Below are 16,678 nucleotides of genomic sequence, written 5' to 3'. Positions count from 1 at the left end.
ATATCACCATGAACACTGAATTAAGGAAATACTACACCACTGCTGCAGGGGAAATACAGGGTAGGTTCCTCTGGTCATATTTTTGTCAACCAATCAAAATATGACATTGTTTTATGCATTTTTCTGTTTGAAGACACCTTGTTTAATATATACTGGCAATTCATTAACACTGAACTTATAGCCAACAGCTTACGTAACACTCATTTTCTCTGTAAGGCATAGCAGTCTTCTTGCACTGAGGAACACTGACCAGCACGTCAGCACCACTTTAGGGTGCTACTATAAACGACAACAGGTTCTTCGCCACCTGATGCGAAGAGCTGACTCATTTGAAAGGACCCTGATGCTGGGAAAGATTGAAGGCAGGAGAAGGGGACGACAGAGGAGGAGATGGTTGGATGGCATCACCCACTCAATGGACATGAGTTTGAGTAAACTCCGGGACTTGGAGATGGACAGGGAGGCGCGGCGTGCTGCAGTCCATGGGGTCGCAAAGAGTCGGACACAACTGAGTGACTGAACTGAACTGACTGACAAACAACAAAATGACCAAGGAAAAGGCACAAAAATGCAAAATCCACGACACTACGCAGACTGCAAAAAGGACACTCGTTTACAGTATGACAGCTGAAACAAAGTAGAGCACAGCCTTCCTTCAGCCTCAGCTAGGAATGTGTGCATCAAGTTACTCCATTTTTTTCCACTGCACAGACAGTACCATGAAGACTTCACAGTTAATGACTTAGGATTACAAGTAAATTTCAGTAAGCAGGCAAATTCATAAATATGGAACCTGTGAATGATGACAATCAACTATTTTTTTTGTGTATATATATATATATATATATGTCTTTAGATATAATCCCCAGAACAAACCCCTTGTTTATCTCCCTAGGCCAGTCAGTTCTGCAGAAGTTTGTCAATCCTATAAAGGTAGATACAGAGAATGTGTAAGGTTTTTGCCATTATAGTTGATATATATGTATTCTCCAAAGCAAGAGGAAAATCAAATTACCACTCATTTCCTCTAAAATATGCTACAATTTAAGGTTATTAATTACTAATTATGTATCACAAATTCCATATCTGCTGAAATTTTATAAGAATTAGGGACCTATGACTACAGTTAACATTCTAGTTTAGACTATTTTAAAAGGCTTTAGAATAAAATTTCAACAGGAGACTAAGTTCAGTTCAGTTCAGCCGCTCAGTTGTGTCCGACTCTTTGTGATCCCATGAATCGCGGCACGCCAGGCCTTCCTGTCCATCACCAACTCCCGGAGTTCACTCAGACTCACGTCCATTGAGTCAATGATGGCATCCAGCCATCTCATCCTCTGTCATCCCCTTCTCCTCCTGCCCCCAGTCCCTCCCAGCATCAGAGTCTTTTCCAATGAGTCAACTCTTCGCATGCGATGGCCAAAGTATTGACAGCTCTACTTAAATATGATCAGTTACATGAGTCAGCTTTAATTATTATTTAAATTGTTCAGTATACAAATACTGAACGTATCCGTGTATTTTAACTGCACATCAGTTAAGGCAAATTATCATGATTTCACGTGATCTAGAAATTCAGATTTTTACTAAGCATTATTCACTCCTACCAGCAATCTGTTAGAAAATTTAACATATTTAGTTAACAGTAAAGCAATTCCTCCAGCATAATCATCTCCAAATTCCAAGTAAATGACTTGAATTAAAACTCCATCAAAAATACCATATATACTTCTGGTAAGAACAAAGTAATTCTCCCTTCTAAAAAACCTCACAACTTCTATAAGGCTAAGAGATGTTATCAGATTTGGAAGCTGTAAAGACTGAGAAAGTTGGGTACTAAATAGCAACGTAGAAAATCAGACTAATTTATAGTTTGAAATCCCCAAACGGTTCAAAACTGGTGGCACCAGGAACTTTGAGAAGTAGAAAGTACCTTTATTAAATGTTTAATAAAATCACAGAAAAATGTCTTAAAACCTCAAACACGGGGCATTTTTAAAGTATTCTAAACCAAAACGCTATTCAAAAGAGAAAACTGATTCTTTCTTGTTGTTTAGTTGTCCAATCATGTCCGACTCTTGCGGCACACCAGGCCTGCCTCCCTGTCCCTCACCGTCTCCCCAAGTTAGCCCAAGTTCATGTCCATTGCATCAGTGATGCCATCCAGCCATCTCATCTTCTGACACCCTCTTCTCCTTCTGCTCTCATCAAAAGTGATTCCACTATGATATTATTTAGCATATGTATAAAGGTTTCAATTAAATTTATGTGTATTATTTTTCTTTTCCCAAAACAGGTAGTCCCCATTTTGCATGACCAGAGACCACAAAAATGACCATGTAAAGCAATCTTATCGAAAAATAGGAAAACTTCCAATTATTCCATAACCTTCAAAAGTTGTCAAAATATTAAATGCACCATTACTGATAGTGTGTGTAAGGAAATTGAGTTGCCATGCCCTCCTCCAGGGGATCTTCCCAACCCAGGGATTAAACGCATGTCTCTTACCTCTCCTGCCTCTTCTGATACATCTACACAAAAACTTGTACACAAGTGTTTATAGCAGCACAGTAGCAAAAGTCATTAAAGACCACATATTGTACAGTTCAATTTATATGAAATGCCCAGAATAGGCAAAATGATTACTGATTCCCAGGACTTCCCTGGTGATCCAGTGTTAAGACCCCATGGTCTCAAAGCAGGAAGCCCGGGGTTCTACAGGGAACTACATCCCATATACTGCAACCAAGACTTTGCATGCCGCAAGTAAAGAACCCAAGTGCTGCAACTAAGACCCAGCACAGTCAAAGAAATAAATAAATATTTTTACATAAACATGTAATTTTCATGTATATACTACTGACCCATAAATACTTTTTCAAATTACAATGAACATGTTTTCACATCAACAGTTACTTAATAGCTAAACACTGTATTACTGAATAATTTTTCCAAAATTAATTTGTCAGACCATTTCCTGTATCAAATTTTCTATTATAAAATGTAACTATAATAAATAATGTATTGCTCCATCTTTTCACATATTTTCCTAATAAATTCTAAGTAGAACTGCTGCCTCAAATGGTTATGTTCAAGACTACAGAGCTCCTTAATGAGATTCAAACAATAATGGTGGATGAAAAAAGAATCCTTCCATGTTGTCACCACAAAAAAGAAAATGACTAATTACAGGACCTGATGGAGGTTGGAGGTGTTAGCTATCACTATGGTGGTAGGTAAGCATATTGCAATATATAAATGTATCAAATCATGGTGGTAATAACACTGCAATATATAAATGTATCAAAATCAACAGACCTTAAACTTGTGCAGTATGCATCAATTACATTTCAGTTTAAGAAAATAAGAAGAAAACACACGCACACACAAAGAATCCTCCCCAGGGATGCAATCCCATAGGCTCGGTGAACAGGGATCAGATTAATTTTTAAGCAGCCATCACTAGTCCCCAAGGGCACAACCTTCTGTAGCTGTAGCTTTGATTCATCCTTCAAAGCTTTCAATTTTTAAATGACATATAAATCTCAAAGAAAATACACTAAAAACAGTAATAGGTTTAGAGTTTTTTCCCCTAAAAAACAGTAAAAATGATGTGCTTCCTTTTAATGTTTAAAAAAAAATTTTAATAAAAAGATATGCATTAATTGAAAGCACATTACCCACTAAATTCCAGAGCACTTAGGGATCACCAAGATCTTCCTGTTAAAGATTAGAAAACTGAAAGCCAAAAAGATTTACTGATGCAAGCAAGGTTATTGAGCTATTAAATAGCAGAGCCTTCACTCTGTACAATGTTCCCTTAAACAGATTCCCTTTAACCACTGTAATCCAGTCTCTGAAACACTGATTTATGTATTAATAAAATATTGATGCCATATCCCTATACATATGAACTCAGTTCAAACACCAATTGTCAAAGCACAAGGATTAAAGCTAATGGAAAATGTCTTAAGAAAAAGCAAATCATTAACTACAGTATTAATTTTATAATTCTGAAGCAACTTAAATAATTCCAAAGCCTGCAGGTGTGTTTCTTACATAGCATATGCCTAAAGTGTGTTCCTGTGTATCCGCATTTTTCAGAATCCAAGTACACATAAAAGCTGTCATCTCTCTAAAGTCACTTTTCTGGAAACAATGTATACACCTACAAGAACACACACATACATGTCTCACAAACACTCAAAGACCACACACCTGAAATAGTCCTTTAAAGTAAATCAGAAGTTGCATATAAAAAAAACGGGATAGGGAAGTTTATCACGGCTGAAGACTTGAAGCTCAAAACTCATTTAACTGTTGTCAAATAATAATATAATACAGAAACTTATACCTTTTAAAACACTGACTCTAACTTAATGTTTCATTTCCCTATTATTATTAAATCACAAAATATGAAACATACTGTTTTAAACTACATTTTGTAACAGCACACACACTACTTTATAACAGAAAATGACTCAATAGACAATTGATACATCTACTATGTGCCAGGAACCTGACAATACAGAGATGGAGAAACAGTTCCTCTCACTATAAGAAATCATACAAACTCCACACCAACACATACAACTACGTCTGTAGTACTGAAATTGTATAGAACTCAGTATAGAAGAAAATAAAATCCTATCCTATGATTCATTTTCTCATTCCTTTCTTGTGGATAGGTGATACAAAAAACTGACCAGTAGAACTTTCCCATTCACCTTCACTCCTAGTAACTTGTGTATTAGGCAGGTTTTGAAACAACCTGTGATGGATAGTTTCAAAGTTCCTAGAATTGAGCATCTAACATCTTTGAATTAAGAGCAGTAAAGAAATAAAGCAGCAAAAATACTATCTTCATTTAAAAATTTCTAGACTTTAGAGAAATAAGTAGACCTGGATGAGAGTATTCCTTCAATTAACAATGATAATTAGCCAGCAAAACAAATTGCACTGCAAACAATCTAATAAGCATACTTACAAGTTGTGGAAAAATAATATGCAACATTATTTTTAATTCCTAATAGTTGACATTTTGTGTTTAATACATGCCAAGCACGTAGCATCTTATCTGCACCTCGAATTCTAAGGTAGAGTATTTTATTGTTCCCATTTTACAGGGAAGAGAAGGACAAGGCTAAGTAAACCTGCTCAAGGTCATAGAGCAGATAGATAAAAGGCAGGATTCAAAGACACTCTTCTAATCCAGCTGTCCTAAACACTATAGAAATGCTAGCTAATGGACAGAAAATTCATCAACAAACTGATTTTATCTAGGTCATAGAGCTTTCAGTCTATTACCAAACATTTATTTATTTAACAGCTACTGTGTGCCGGGCACGTAAGTCAATAATGATAAACAAGACAGACAAGGTTCCTGCTCTCCAAGCTTTTCATTTGTGGGTGAAGGAAAGGAAAAAAAAAATTTGGTCATCACTGTAATGGAAAAATAAGCATAAAAAAAGAGGATATGAGCTAAGAGCTAAATGACTGAAAATCTGTTTTCTCTTTGTTAGGAAAGATAGGTCTTCAAACAGGAAGGACCTGAGACAAGATACATCTGTGCAACAGTAAAAAAGAAAATGTGATGAGGTTGGAGAGGTTAAGACTAACTAGTTCACACAGGGTGTTATAAAACAGCACTTGTAGGGACTTGCCTGGTGGTTCAGTGGTTAAGACTGAGCTTCTACAGTCATCAAGACAATATGGTACTGCCACAAAGACAGAAATAGAGATAATGGAACAGAATAGAAAGCCCAGAGATAAATCCACACACCTATGGACACCTTATCTTTGACAAAGGCGGCAAGAATATACAATGGAGAAAAGACAATCTCTTTAACAAGCAGTGTTGGGAAAACTGGTCAACCACCTGTAAAAGAATGGAACTAGAACACTTTCTAACACCATACACAAAAATAAACTCAAAATGGATTAAAGATCTAAATAGTTTCTAAGACCAGAAACTATAAAACTCCTAGAGGAAAACATAGGCAAAACACTCTCTGGCATAAATCACAGCAAGATCCTCTATGACCCACCTCCCTGAGTAATAGAAATAAAAGCAAAAATAAACAAATGTGACCTAATTAAACTTAGAAGCTTTTCCAAAATGAAGGAAACTATAAGCAAGCTGAAAAGACAGCCTTCAGAATGGGAGAAAACAATAGCAAACAAAGCAGCTGACGGAGAATTAATCTCAAAAATATACAAACAGCTCATGTAGCTCAACTCCAGAAAAATAAGCAACCTAACCAAAAAATGGGCCAAAGAACTAAATAGACATTTCTCCAAAGAAGACATACAGATGCTCAACATCACTCATTATCAGAGAAATGCAAATCAAAACCACAATGAGGTACCATCTCACACCAGTCAGAATGGCTGCTATCAAAAAGTCAACAAACAATAAATGCTGTAGAGTGTGTGGAAAAAAGGGAACCCTCTTACACTGCTGGTGGGAATGCAAACTAGTACAGCCACTATGGAGAACAGTGTGGAGATTCCTTAAAAAACTGTAAACAGAACTGCCATACAACCCAGCAATCCCACTGCTGGGCATACACACTGATGAAACTAGAATTGAAAGAGACACATTTACCCCAATGTTCATCACAGCACTGTTTATAATAGCCAGAACATGGAAGCAACCTAGATGTCCATCAGCAGATGAATGGATAAGAAAGTTGTGGTACATATACATAATGGAATATTGCTCAGCTATTAAAAAGAATGCATTTGAATCAGTTCTAATGAGATGGATGAAACTAGAGCCTATTATACAGAGTGAAGTAAATCAGAAAGAAAAATACAAATACAGTATATTAATGCATATATATGGAATTTAGAAAGATGGTAATGACGACCCTATATGAGAAACAGCAAGATACACAGATAGAAAGAAAAGACTTCTGGACTCTGGGAGAAGACGAGGGTGGGATGATTTGAGAGAACAGCATTGAAACATATATATTACCATATGTAAAATGGATGACCAGTCCAAGCTTGATGCATGAAACAGGGCACTCAAAGCCAGTGCACTGCGACAACCTAGAGGGATGAGATAGGGAGGGGTGTGGGAGGGGGGGTTCGGGATGGGGGACACATGTACACCGGTGGCTGATTCATGTCAGGTATGGCAAAAACCACAACAATATCATAATCAGAGCCCAACTGAAATAAAAAAAAAAAAAAAAGAAAGTGAGCTTCCAATGCAGGGGGCACAGGTCTGATTTGTGGTCAGGGAACGAAGATTCCAACATCCCTTGCAAAAAGTAAGAATTTAACAACCGCATTTATAGACAGAATTTGGGGGTTTTGTCTGTTGCTAAGGTTAACAAGGAGGTCACTGAAAGGCTCTGGACAGAGAAAATGACATGATCTGACTGAAATATCAAGATCACTCAGACTATATATGAAGAGTGAAAGCTGAGCCCAAGATAGAGACAGGACACTATTCCTAAGAGTAACTGCGGCTTGAACTTAAGTTGCCATAGAGCAGTGGAAGAAAGCAGATCAGAATGCATGTTAAAGGAAAAGAATTAAGACTTGCTGACTGACTAGATATGGGGAGGAAAAAGATAAGACTATAATAAGAAATGAAGGATAACACTAAGATTTTTGGCTCCAGCAAAAAGCACTGCATCTTTGTCAGTCTCATTTACTAAGAATCTGCTTCCAATATATTAGTTTTACAACATCTAGTAGCCCATCATGTTTGGTATACGTTTAAGAGCTCACTGTTAAATAGTGTTCAAAACTTTGGTGGATAAATTAACCATGAAAGGCGTAAAAAATTATGAAAAATCAAATGCTTGTAGCTCAGGAAATGAATGCAGTTACAAAGGGATTCTGCTCTAACTTCACAAAAAAAAAAAATCTTAATTTACAAATCAGTTACAAATAACTAGGCTTCCCTGGTGGCTCAGAGAATTCCATGGACAGGAGAGCCTGCCAGGCTCTGTGGCGTCACAAAGAGCTGAACATGACTGAGTGACTAACACTACTTCTCACTTTTATGAATATCTAGTTTTCTAATTGTCATTTCTTCTTCCATGTTCTTCTTTTCCCATCTTCTTAATTACAGGCTCCTGGATTAAACTCCAACTTATGCAAATTCCAAACAGAAAGGTTCAAATAACCGCCCTCCCAAATCCTGAGGGGGGAAAAAGGCAAACACTCACAATTCAGTTTCTAAAAATTAACCTTAAATACCAAAACGTTAAGCCACCAGACTAATAGATACAAGAGCACTGCCTTTCCAAAGGTAACAGTTTATTTATGAGATCACTGAGGCATAGAAACTACAAATTCATTTTGAAATGAAAATTTAGTATCATTAGCTTAATTTCCTGAATATATTCTAATTTTTGAATATTAGTAATTCACCATCTTCATTTCCCACTAAATAATACCACTGTTATGTTATTAACCAAACAATGCTTATGAAAATTTAGTTCTTTGGCATAGTCTGTTTTGATTTATAATCTACAGATATTTACAACATAAAAATCCTCATTTTTAAATGTTGAGGAAGGGATGATCATTCTTCTAAATTTACCGTAAGAATGACTATGTTTTCTATAATACTATGTGTCACTCGGTCATGTCCAACTCTTTGCAACCCCATGGACTGTGGCCTGCCAGGCTTCTATGTCCACAGAGTTCTACCTGCCATCTCCTTCTCCAGGTCTGTAATACTATAAGGATACATAGAAATTCTAGGGAATGTCTAACTCACATTACTCTGATATAGTTAGTATTCAATTTTCGCATGCATTCCAATTATCTGGAAGGCTACTTAAAATAAGGCTGCTGGGCTCCACACATCCATTTCTGATTCACTGAATCTTAGGTGGGTGGGGTCCAGGAATTTGCATGCCTATCTAAAGTTCCCAGGTGCTGTTTCCATGTAGGATGCAGCTTGACCTGGGATCACACTTTAAAATTCCAATAGAGATTAAACAATTTTTCATTAAAAGATACCTTCCTTATTGAATTTATGAAAGTTTTAAATGGCAGATTATCCCAGATAATCAGAAACTCATTTTTAATTAAATTTTTATATTCAAAGTATATTCAAATTTTTATACTCAAAATAATTATGAAGGCCAACACAATTCTGAACTCAAAACTGGATTTTAAAGAAGACAATTATGTGGCACTGCATGATGTCACTAATATGAAATGTCAAGAACTGGCAAGTCTAGACAGACAGTAAACGAATGGGTATCTAGGCCCAGGGGGCAGGAAATGAAGAGTGACTGCTAACGGTTATGGAAGTAAATATACTAACACCCACTAAAGTTTACACTTTACACAACTTTATGATGTAAATTACATATAAAGCTATTAAAAAAATTTTTTTGCAAGTTCATACAGTAGCTAAGCAATGTTAAACAAATGTTGTCATTGTAGACACTCTTCAGTTCAGTTCAGTTGCTCAGTCGTGTCCGACTCTTTGTGACCCCATGAATTGCAGCACGGCAGGCCTCCCTGTCCATCACCAACTCCTGGAGTTCACACAAACTCGTGTCCAATGAGTCGGTGATACCATCCAGCCATCTCATCCTCTGTCGTCCCCTTCTCCTCCTGCCCCCAATCCCTCCCAGCATCAGAGTCTTTTCCAATGAGTCAACTCTTCACATGAGGTGGCCAAAGTACTGGAGTTTCAGCTTTAGCATCAGTCCTTCCAATGAACACCCAGGACCGATCTCCTTCAGAATGGACTGGTTGGATCTCCTTGCAGTCCAAGGAACTCTCAAGAGTGTTCTCCAACACCACAGTTCAAAAGCATCAATTCTTTGGCACTCAGCCTTTTTCACAGTCCAACTCTCACATCCATACATGACCACTGGAAAAACCATAGCCTTGACTAGACGGACCTTTGTTGGCAAAGTAAGGTCTCTGCTTTTGAATATGCTATCTAGGGTGGTCATAACTATCCTTCCAAGGAGCAAGTGTCTTTTAATTTCATGGGTGCAATCACCATCTGCAGTGATTGTGGAGCCCCCAAAATAAAGCCTGACACTGTTTCCACATCTATTTCCCATGAAATGATGGGACCAGATGCCATGGATCTTCGTTTTCTGAATGTTGAGCTTTAAGCCAACTTTTTCACTCTCCTCTTTCACTTTCATCAAGAGGCTTTTTAGTTCCTCTTCACTTTCTGCCATAAGGGTGGTGTCATCTGCATATCTGAGGTTATCGATATTTCTCCCAGCAATCTTGATTCCAGTTTGTGCTTCTTCCAGCCCAGCATTTCTCATGATGTATTCTGCATATAAGTTAAATAAGCAGGGTGACAATATACTGCCTTGATGTACTCCTTTTCCCATTTGGAACCAGTCTGTTGTTCCATGTCCAGTTCTAACTGTGGCTTCCTGACCTGCATACAGGTTTCTCAAGAGGCAGGTCAGGTGGTCTGGTATTCCCAGCTCTTAAAGAGTTTTCCAGTTTATTATGATCCACACAGTCAAAGGCTTTGGCATAGTCACTAAAGCAGAAATAGATGTTTTTCTGGAACTCTCTTGCTTTTACCATGATCCAGCGGATGTTGGCAATTTGATCTCTGGTTCCTCTGCCTTTTCTAAAACCAGCTTGAACAGCCAGAAGTTCACAGTTCACATATAACTGAAGCCTGGCTTGGAAAATTTTGAGCATTACTTTACTAGTGTGTGAAACGACTGCAATTGGGCAGTAGTTTGAGCATTTTTTGGCATTGCCTTTCTTTGGGATTGGAATGAAAGTGACCTTTTCCAGTCCTGTGGCAACTGCTGAGTTTTCCAAATTTGCTGGCATATTGAGTGCAGCACTTTCACAGCATCATCTTCCAGGACTTGAAATAGCTCAAATGGAATTCCATCACCTCCACTAGCTTTGTTTGTAGTGATGCTTTCTAAGGCCTACTTGACTTCACATTTCAGGATATCTGGCTTTAGGGTGAGCGATCACACCATGATGATTATCTGCGTCGTGAAGATCTTTTTTGTACAGTTCTTCTGTGTATTCTTGCCACCTCTTCTTAATATCTTCTGCTTCTGTTAGGTCCATACCATTATATAATTTTAACTAGAATAACCCCAGTTTTGTTTAACCTGAACCGAGGTAAACAAGTCTACCAAAAATTACTGCAAATTCTAAACCTAAAGTTCAAAACTGGTGAGGTTATATGCTACTTGTAAGGCTATTAAAATATAAGCATGTAGTAATATTATTTTTCAGAATAAGATAGCCCCTGGATTAATCCTCCGCACCTAGAAGTAACAGTTCAGTATTCAGCTACAATGTCTGAGAAATTAATTTGCTTCTCCAAATCAGTTTCTGCCCAGAAATCCACCAGGGACAGCAGAGCAGTAACAACAGTAGCTTGCTGTCACAACAGAATCATACAAATATACAGAGAAGGAACTAGTCAGATTTCTTTTCACCTTTCCCACAATATACCATTAGTGTGGCTAAAATCACAAAGCCTAAAATAGGGTGTCAAGTCATCACTACAAAATGCACTAATTACACTAAATATGAATACTGAACACCTTGTTAAAACTTTCCTTACACACTTTCTCATTCATCAGTTATTTTCTGACTGCTGAGAGGATCAATCTACATCTTTTATGATTAAGGACGTCCATGCCAGTAAAAGTTAAACCTGCAGTGTGTAATTTAACATAAAAATAAATTTAAAAGGGACACGTGAAGACTTTTTTTCCAAGTTCAAAGATGATTTTAATGTTTTCTGTTACTTTATTATTTTCTCTGTTAATTAACCCCTACTTGCTTTCCGTTATATACCCAATGAACCTGCTAAATTAACTCTGATTTGCCTTTAGAACTAAAAGGACTTACGTCTCATGAGTTCCAAAAAAGAAAATCGGTAGTTTGTTTGTGGGTGGTTTTACAGCTCCATCAGGAACTTCATCTACCTAAAAAAAAGAAAGATCAGAAAAATTAAAATCTTTTAAATCATACACACTTAAACACACCAGAGTAAACTGAAAACAAGACATCCAAAAAGGTATCTGCTATGAAATGGACCAGTTCTACAGGTCCACAATCCCTTATCTCAGTTCTGAAACTCAAGAAGCTCTGAAAACCAGTATATTTCTCAAAACTCACGTGACAGCAAAACCTGAATAGAAACTGAAGCTATTCCATCATTTCTTTTATCCATCTAGCATTTCTACTGATGCTTCTCTGCAGAAATATCGTGTTAGATTATCATTTGCCATCCTAGACCTTATCACAGAAAGATGTACCATATGTGGACCATCACTACCATTCTAAAACCCCAAAATTCTGAATGTTCACATAAATCTGGCCCTAAGTACTTCAGATAAGGAACTCTGAATTTGTTCAAAAATTTTAAATGTTATTTCCATAGAGAGGCTATCCAAATACTGGAGTAATGTAAAACCAGACATTAAAAAGGTTAAAGCAGTACTTTTTCAAATCTGAAACATATACTTATGAAAACATCTTAGACCTACATGGCTGAGCAACATGAAGTTATCTATTCCTTTTTCATTTCTCTTTTAACATTTTAATACTTCTAATTAAGTAAGGAAGATGGTATCAGGTACTGCTATGTCAAACACACCTATAATAGTTGTTACTTTATCAGAGTTAAGGCCATCAGACAGTAGTACTTAGCCAGAATTTAACATTTCTACTTCATTATTTACTTAAATTTCATAATACATTTCTAGAAATAGAAATAAAATTAGAACAGAAATAAATTTCTATTTCATTCCTTTCAAGATTTCAGACATTTCAATTTTTAAAAATCTGTTGACTTTGTTAAGAAGGGTACGACCAACAGAAGACCTACTATGCTCTTTATGTATGATCATAAAGAAATGGTTTAAGAAAAGACCATGAGGGTGATTTCACTGGTTGGTAGTCTGAAGGTTTCAGCCATCAATAAGAATCACTAGCACCCAACATCCTTAGGAACCTAATTTCCTCACATATATATATATATATATGTGTGTGTGTGTCTGTGACACAGACAATATCAAATCCAAATGCAACTGTTTCTAAGAAAAAAAGGGTAAAAGAGACTAAAATTTTCCATTTCAATACGAATTGGTAAATGCAGCATTTGTTAAATAAAACACCCTGGCCCTCCTGAAGCTACCTTATTTTGCTTTACTAGCACTGTTGGTCACCTAACAGACTGAACCATGCGGGGAAGATGCTTTAGAAGAGTGATTTTTAAAGAGTTTCCATTGGTTTTAAACTACACTGCTACATAGAAATTTGAATGAAGATGTATCCCATAACCTCAGATTTTCTAACACCTCAAAATAATCATGCTCAAACCACAAAAAATGTTATCTTGGAGGAGCCTTAAACCTTCTCAGTTTGCCTATCCTCCACTTAAACATGAAAGTTTTTTAGTGCATGACTTACATAGTAAGGATGGGGGGTGGGGATGATAAGGAAATTCAGTTTACATCTATTGCTCTGAGAACTTTACAATCTATCTGGAAGTCAAAGAACGCACACAGGTTAAAATAAAGTGATCACAAAGGAAACAAAGTGTCAAATATACAGACAAGAATTATGCTTAAGGATTTTTCCACTAAGACTCCAACTGAAAAGGTAGACTTAATAGACTAGGGGGAAAAAATTCTTTCCAGGCTGGAAGGAAATCTATAAACCTGACTTACAGCTGGATGGGAAAAATTAAGAAATGGTGAACATTTTACACTTAGATAGCACTCAGCAACTCCATGATTCTCTGTAACCAACGGCTTATTTTTCCTCCCAGCTGACATAATTAAAACTATAGTATTTAATTATCTTTAAGAAACACACTTCTCGAAAAAGAGTAAATTAGTGGAAATTACAGCTTTAGAATATCATGTGTTTATTTAAAAAGGCTCTTGAGCTTACTGAGTTCAACCTTTTTCAGGTTCTATCACTATATTAGAACCTGAGTCCTACTATAAGCTAAAAGATCTTTTTTCTGAAAATGGTACTTTTAAAAGACAGTCTCAATTCCTAAATGTCAAAAAAATCCTGAGTTCTGAATCACCTCTCTGGACTACATGCAAACGAAGGAATGTGGGTTTACTCTTCCTTTCACCTATGGGAAACAATCAGAGGTGGAACAACTTCTTCAAGGTCATAAGGCAAACTTCACCAATAAAAACTTGAAAACGAATTTTCTAGACTTTCTCTGATGCTCCCTTATTGTAAAATTTTCCAGAATACCCAGTCCTAGCTTTCATTGAACCAGTCAATCCAGAAGGTCTCATTAACTATAAAACAGGAAAGAATACCTATGAATTCAATTTAATTCCATACAACCTTTTGACACCCAATAGTTTGCATAGACTCCATTGCTATTTTGGATTTTATTCAAAATTAAGAAAATGTCGCAGATTCTTTACCGTCTGAGCCACCAGGGAAGCCCCCAATTTTTTTTAAAACACCAAATCCGTATTTGTTTTCACCTACAATGGAACAAGAATGGTATCATCTTTAAATATTTCCTATTAAGAAAACCTGCCAAAGTCTGTCAACAACCATAGGAAAACACCTAAGTATGCCAAAACACCTGGATTTTTAAATTGCATAGAAGATTAGTGGGCAAAAAACTAAAAAAAGATCAGGTTACAAATGAGACTAAAGGAAAGCGAGGGAGAGAAAGGATACGAGGAGGGGCAAAAAGAGAAAAGGGTAGGAAGTAGGCCTCTGAGGAAGGTAGCACCGCTAAACGCGAAGGCTAGAAATCACTTACTCGAGCTGGCCAATGAGGGTAACCTTTCATCTTGGCGAAGATGAGGTCCCCAGGTTTGAAGTCGCGAGTCATGTTTCAGGGGCGAGGCCGAGGGTCCGAAGCCCAAGGAGGAGGTGCGGCGGTGCGGACTGCGAGGGGATGCGGGAGGGCGGACGGGAGCCGCGGCTCCCGCGATGGCGGGAGGGGGAGGATGCCTCGGGGTGCCCCGACGCGCCTGCGAGGGAGAGCACCGAGGGCGGTTAAAGCTCAGAACCCCGGAGGGAGGGGCCGTACGGGGAGCGACGGGGGAGGGGAGGCCCGCGGAGGGGCAGGGGTGGGGGGTGGGAGGGTGAGGGGGAGAGCCGCCTCCCGCTCCTGGCCCGTGAGTGCGCGGCCTCCGCAGCCCCAGAGCTGGCCCTCCAGGCTTCGCAAGGTCCACCGCTCCACGACCGAAAAGACGCCACCACCTGAGGCAGAGATGCTGCTCAGTCCCCTATTCCCCTTGCTCCCGCCCCATCGTTCCTCAGTCTTTTTTTCCCCCGAAGCTGAAGACCCAAGAGGGTGGGAGGTCGGCGAGAGGAGGGGGGGGGGAGAAAAAAGATGGCAAAAGGCAGGGGAACGTTGCCCTTCCATCCACACACGGCCTCTCCCACAGCCTTCTTCCCGACGGTCGCAGCCCCGGGCCGAACCGCGACTCCCCGGCGGGCCGCGGCCACTTCCCAGCTAGAGCCGGGAGTGAGGCCACCGCGGGGGGGGGGGGGCGGGGCGAGTCCCCGCCGCCCGCTCACCTGCCCGGGCCGCGGGCGCTGAGGCTGCGGTGGCGGGCCGGCCGCCTCTGTCCGCGTCCACGCAAGCCACCTGCGCCACCAGCTGCCGCAGAGCCGTCTCAACGGCTCCGAATAACAACCGCCGCCGCCGCCGCCGCCGTCGCTGCGCTGCTCCCGCGCGGCTCCCGCTCGGCGCCCGCTAGCACTGGGGCGGGACCAACTGCTCGCCGACGGAGGGGGAGATAACGCAGCGCCCGCCAAAGGTGTGTAGCCTCAACGCGGAGCTTCAGGACACCCTAGATCCCCAAGTTCGCTTTTGCCTAACGTTTGCAGCCTGATGGAGAGAGAGACGGGTGCGAAGAACAAAGAAGTGGGTGCAAACAGTTCGACCCGTTGTGGCTCCCCCCTGCGGTTTGCGGAGTGGTCGGGCCCGGCCCGCCCCTGCTGGCTGCTCTGCGTGTGTGTATTTGTATGTGTACTGTATGTAAAAGGCGGGGAGGGAGGAAACGATTGTTGTGGACGGGATTTGGGGGCGGGTGTCCGGGCCTCCAGCTCTTGGCTGTGTGTTGAGAGAACCTGGCAGCCGAAAGCTGCGTGTTCTTGCGTCGTTTCCCAGGGTGGAGAGGTTTTTAATGCTGCACTTGGGCTGTTTGCACCATCCAAAAACGAACTGTACAAAAACCCATAGATGAAATCGGAGCATGAGGCGGTTGCACGGTGTGCAGCTTGCAGGCCTCTTAAACCTCGCTGAAGGGGCCCTGCAGTCTCCTTTTCCTTGAAATTGTACTATGAGAAAGCCCCATTTCTTTTAAATTTAAAGCACCAAGAACTATTAAGAAATATGAAATCCTAACGAATGCAAAACCTGCAGGCTAGAAAACAATGACAGGAAAGCATAAGCCATTTAGATAGGATGTGGGTTTGGGCATTACCAAAATTTGGCTGCATCTAAAATTTATTTTCCTAGTAAAATGGTAGCTGGTAGGTGGCACTAAACCTCAAATGTTTCTCTCTCAAAATATTCTTCAAAGGATTTCTAAATTTTTTTAATCCTTTAGCCAATACATTTTTAATAAGTTGGTTGTAATTAAGTCCAGCCTTCTGATGTAAGTTGATATTTTGATATTTTTACTGTATCAGAACACCAGAATTGTCTTATTTAACCATTAAAATTCAC

General features: G+C 39.3%; 1 protein-coding gene across 5 annotated transcripts in view; it reads right to left on the bottom strand.

Moving 5' to 3' along the window:
• LOC120860201 (PC4 and SFRS1-interacting protein) overlaps positions 1-15,845 on the bottom strand; it is a 39,267-nt gene extending 23,422 nt beyond the window's left edge. For all 5 annotated transcript variants that reach the window (XM_040235977.1, XM_040235981.1, XM_040235980.1 and 2 more), the window contains exons 1-3: positions 15,523-15,845; positions 14,756-14,969; positions 11,854-11,930 (exon numbers count right to left, since the gene is read on the bottom strand). In XM_040235977.1, the coding sequence (XP_040091911.1) occupies positions 11,854-11,930; positions 14,756-14,827 (149 nt within the window). In that variant the 5' untranslated portion in view covers positions 14,828-14,969; positions 15,523-15,845. The remainder of the gene's footprint in view (positions 1-11,853; positions 11,931-14,755; positions 14,970-15,522) is intronic.
• Positions 15,846-16,678: the final 833 nt, after the last annotated feature.

The sequence above is a fragment of the Oryx dammah genome, unplaced genomic scaffold (genome assembly GCF_014754425.2).
Source record: "Oryx dammah isolate SB20612 unplaced genomic scaffold, SCBI_Odam_1.1 HiC_scaffold_11050, whole genome shotgun sequence".
In the NCBI taxonomy this organism is placed as follows: domain Eukaryota; kingdom Metazoa; phylum Chordata; class Mammalia; order Artiodactyla; family Bovidae; genus Oryx; species Oryx dammah.
This window is presented reverse-complemented; position numbering and strand designations above follow the sequence as displayed.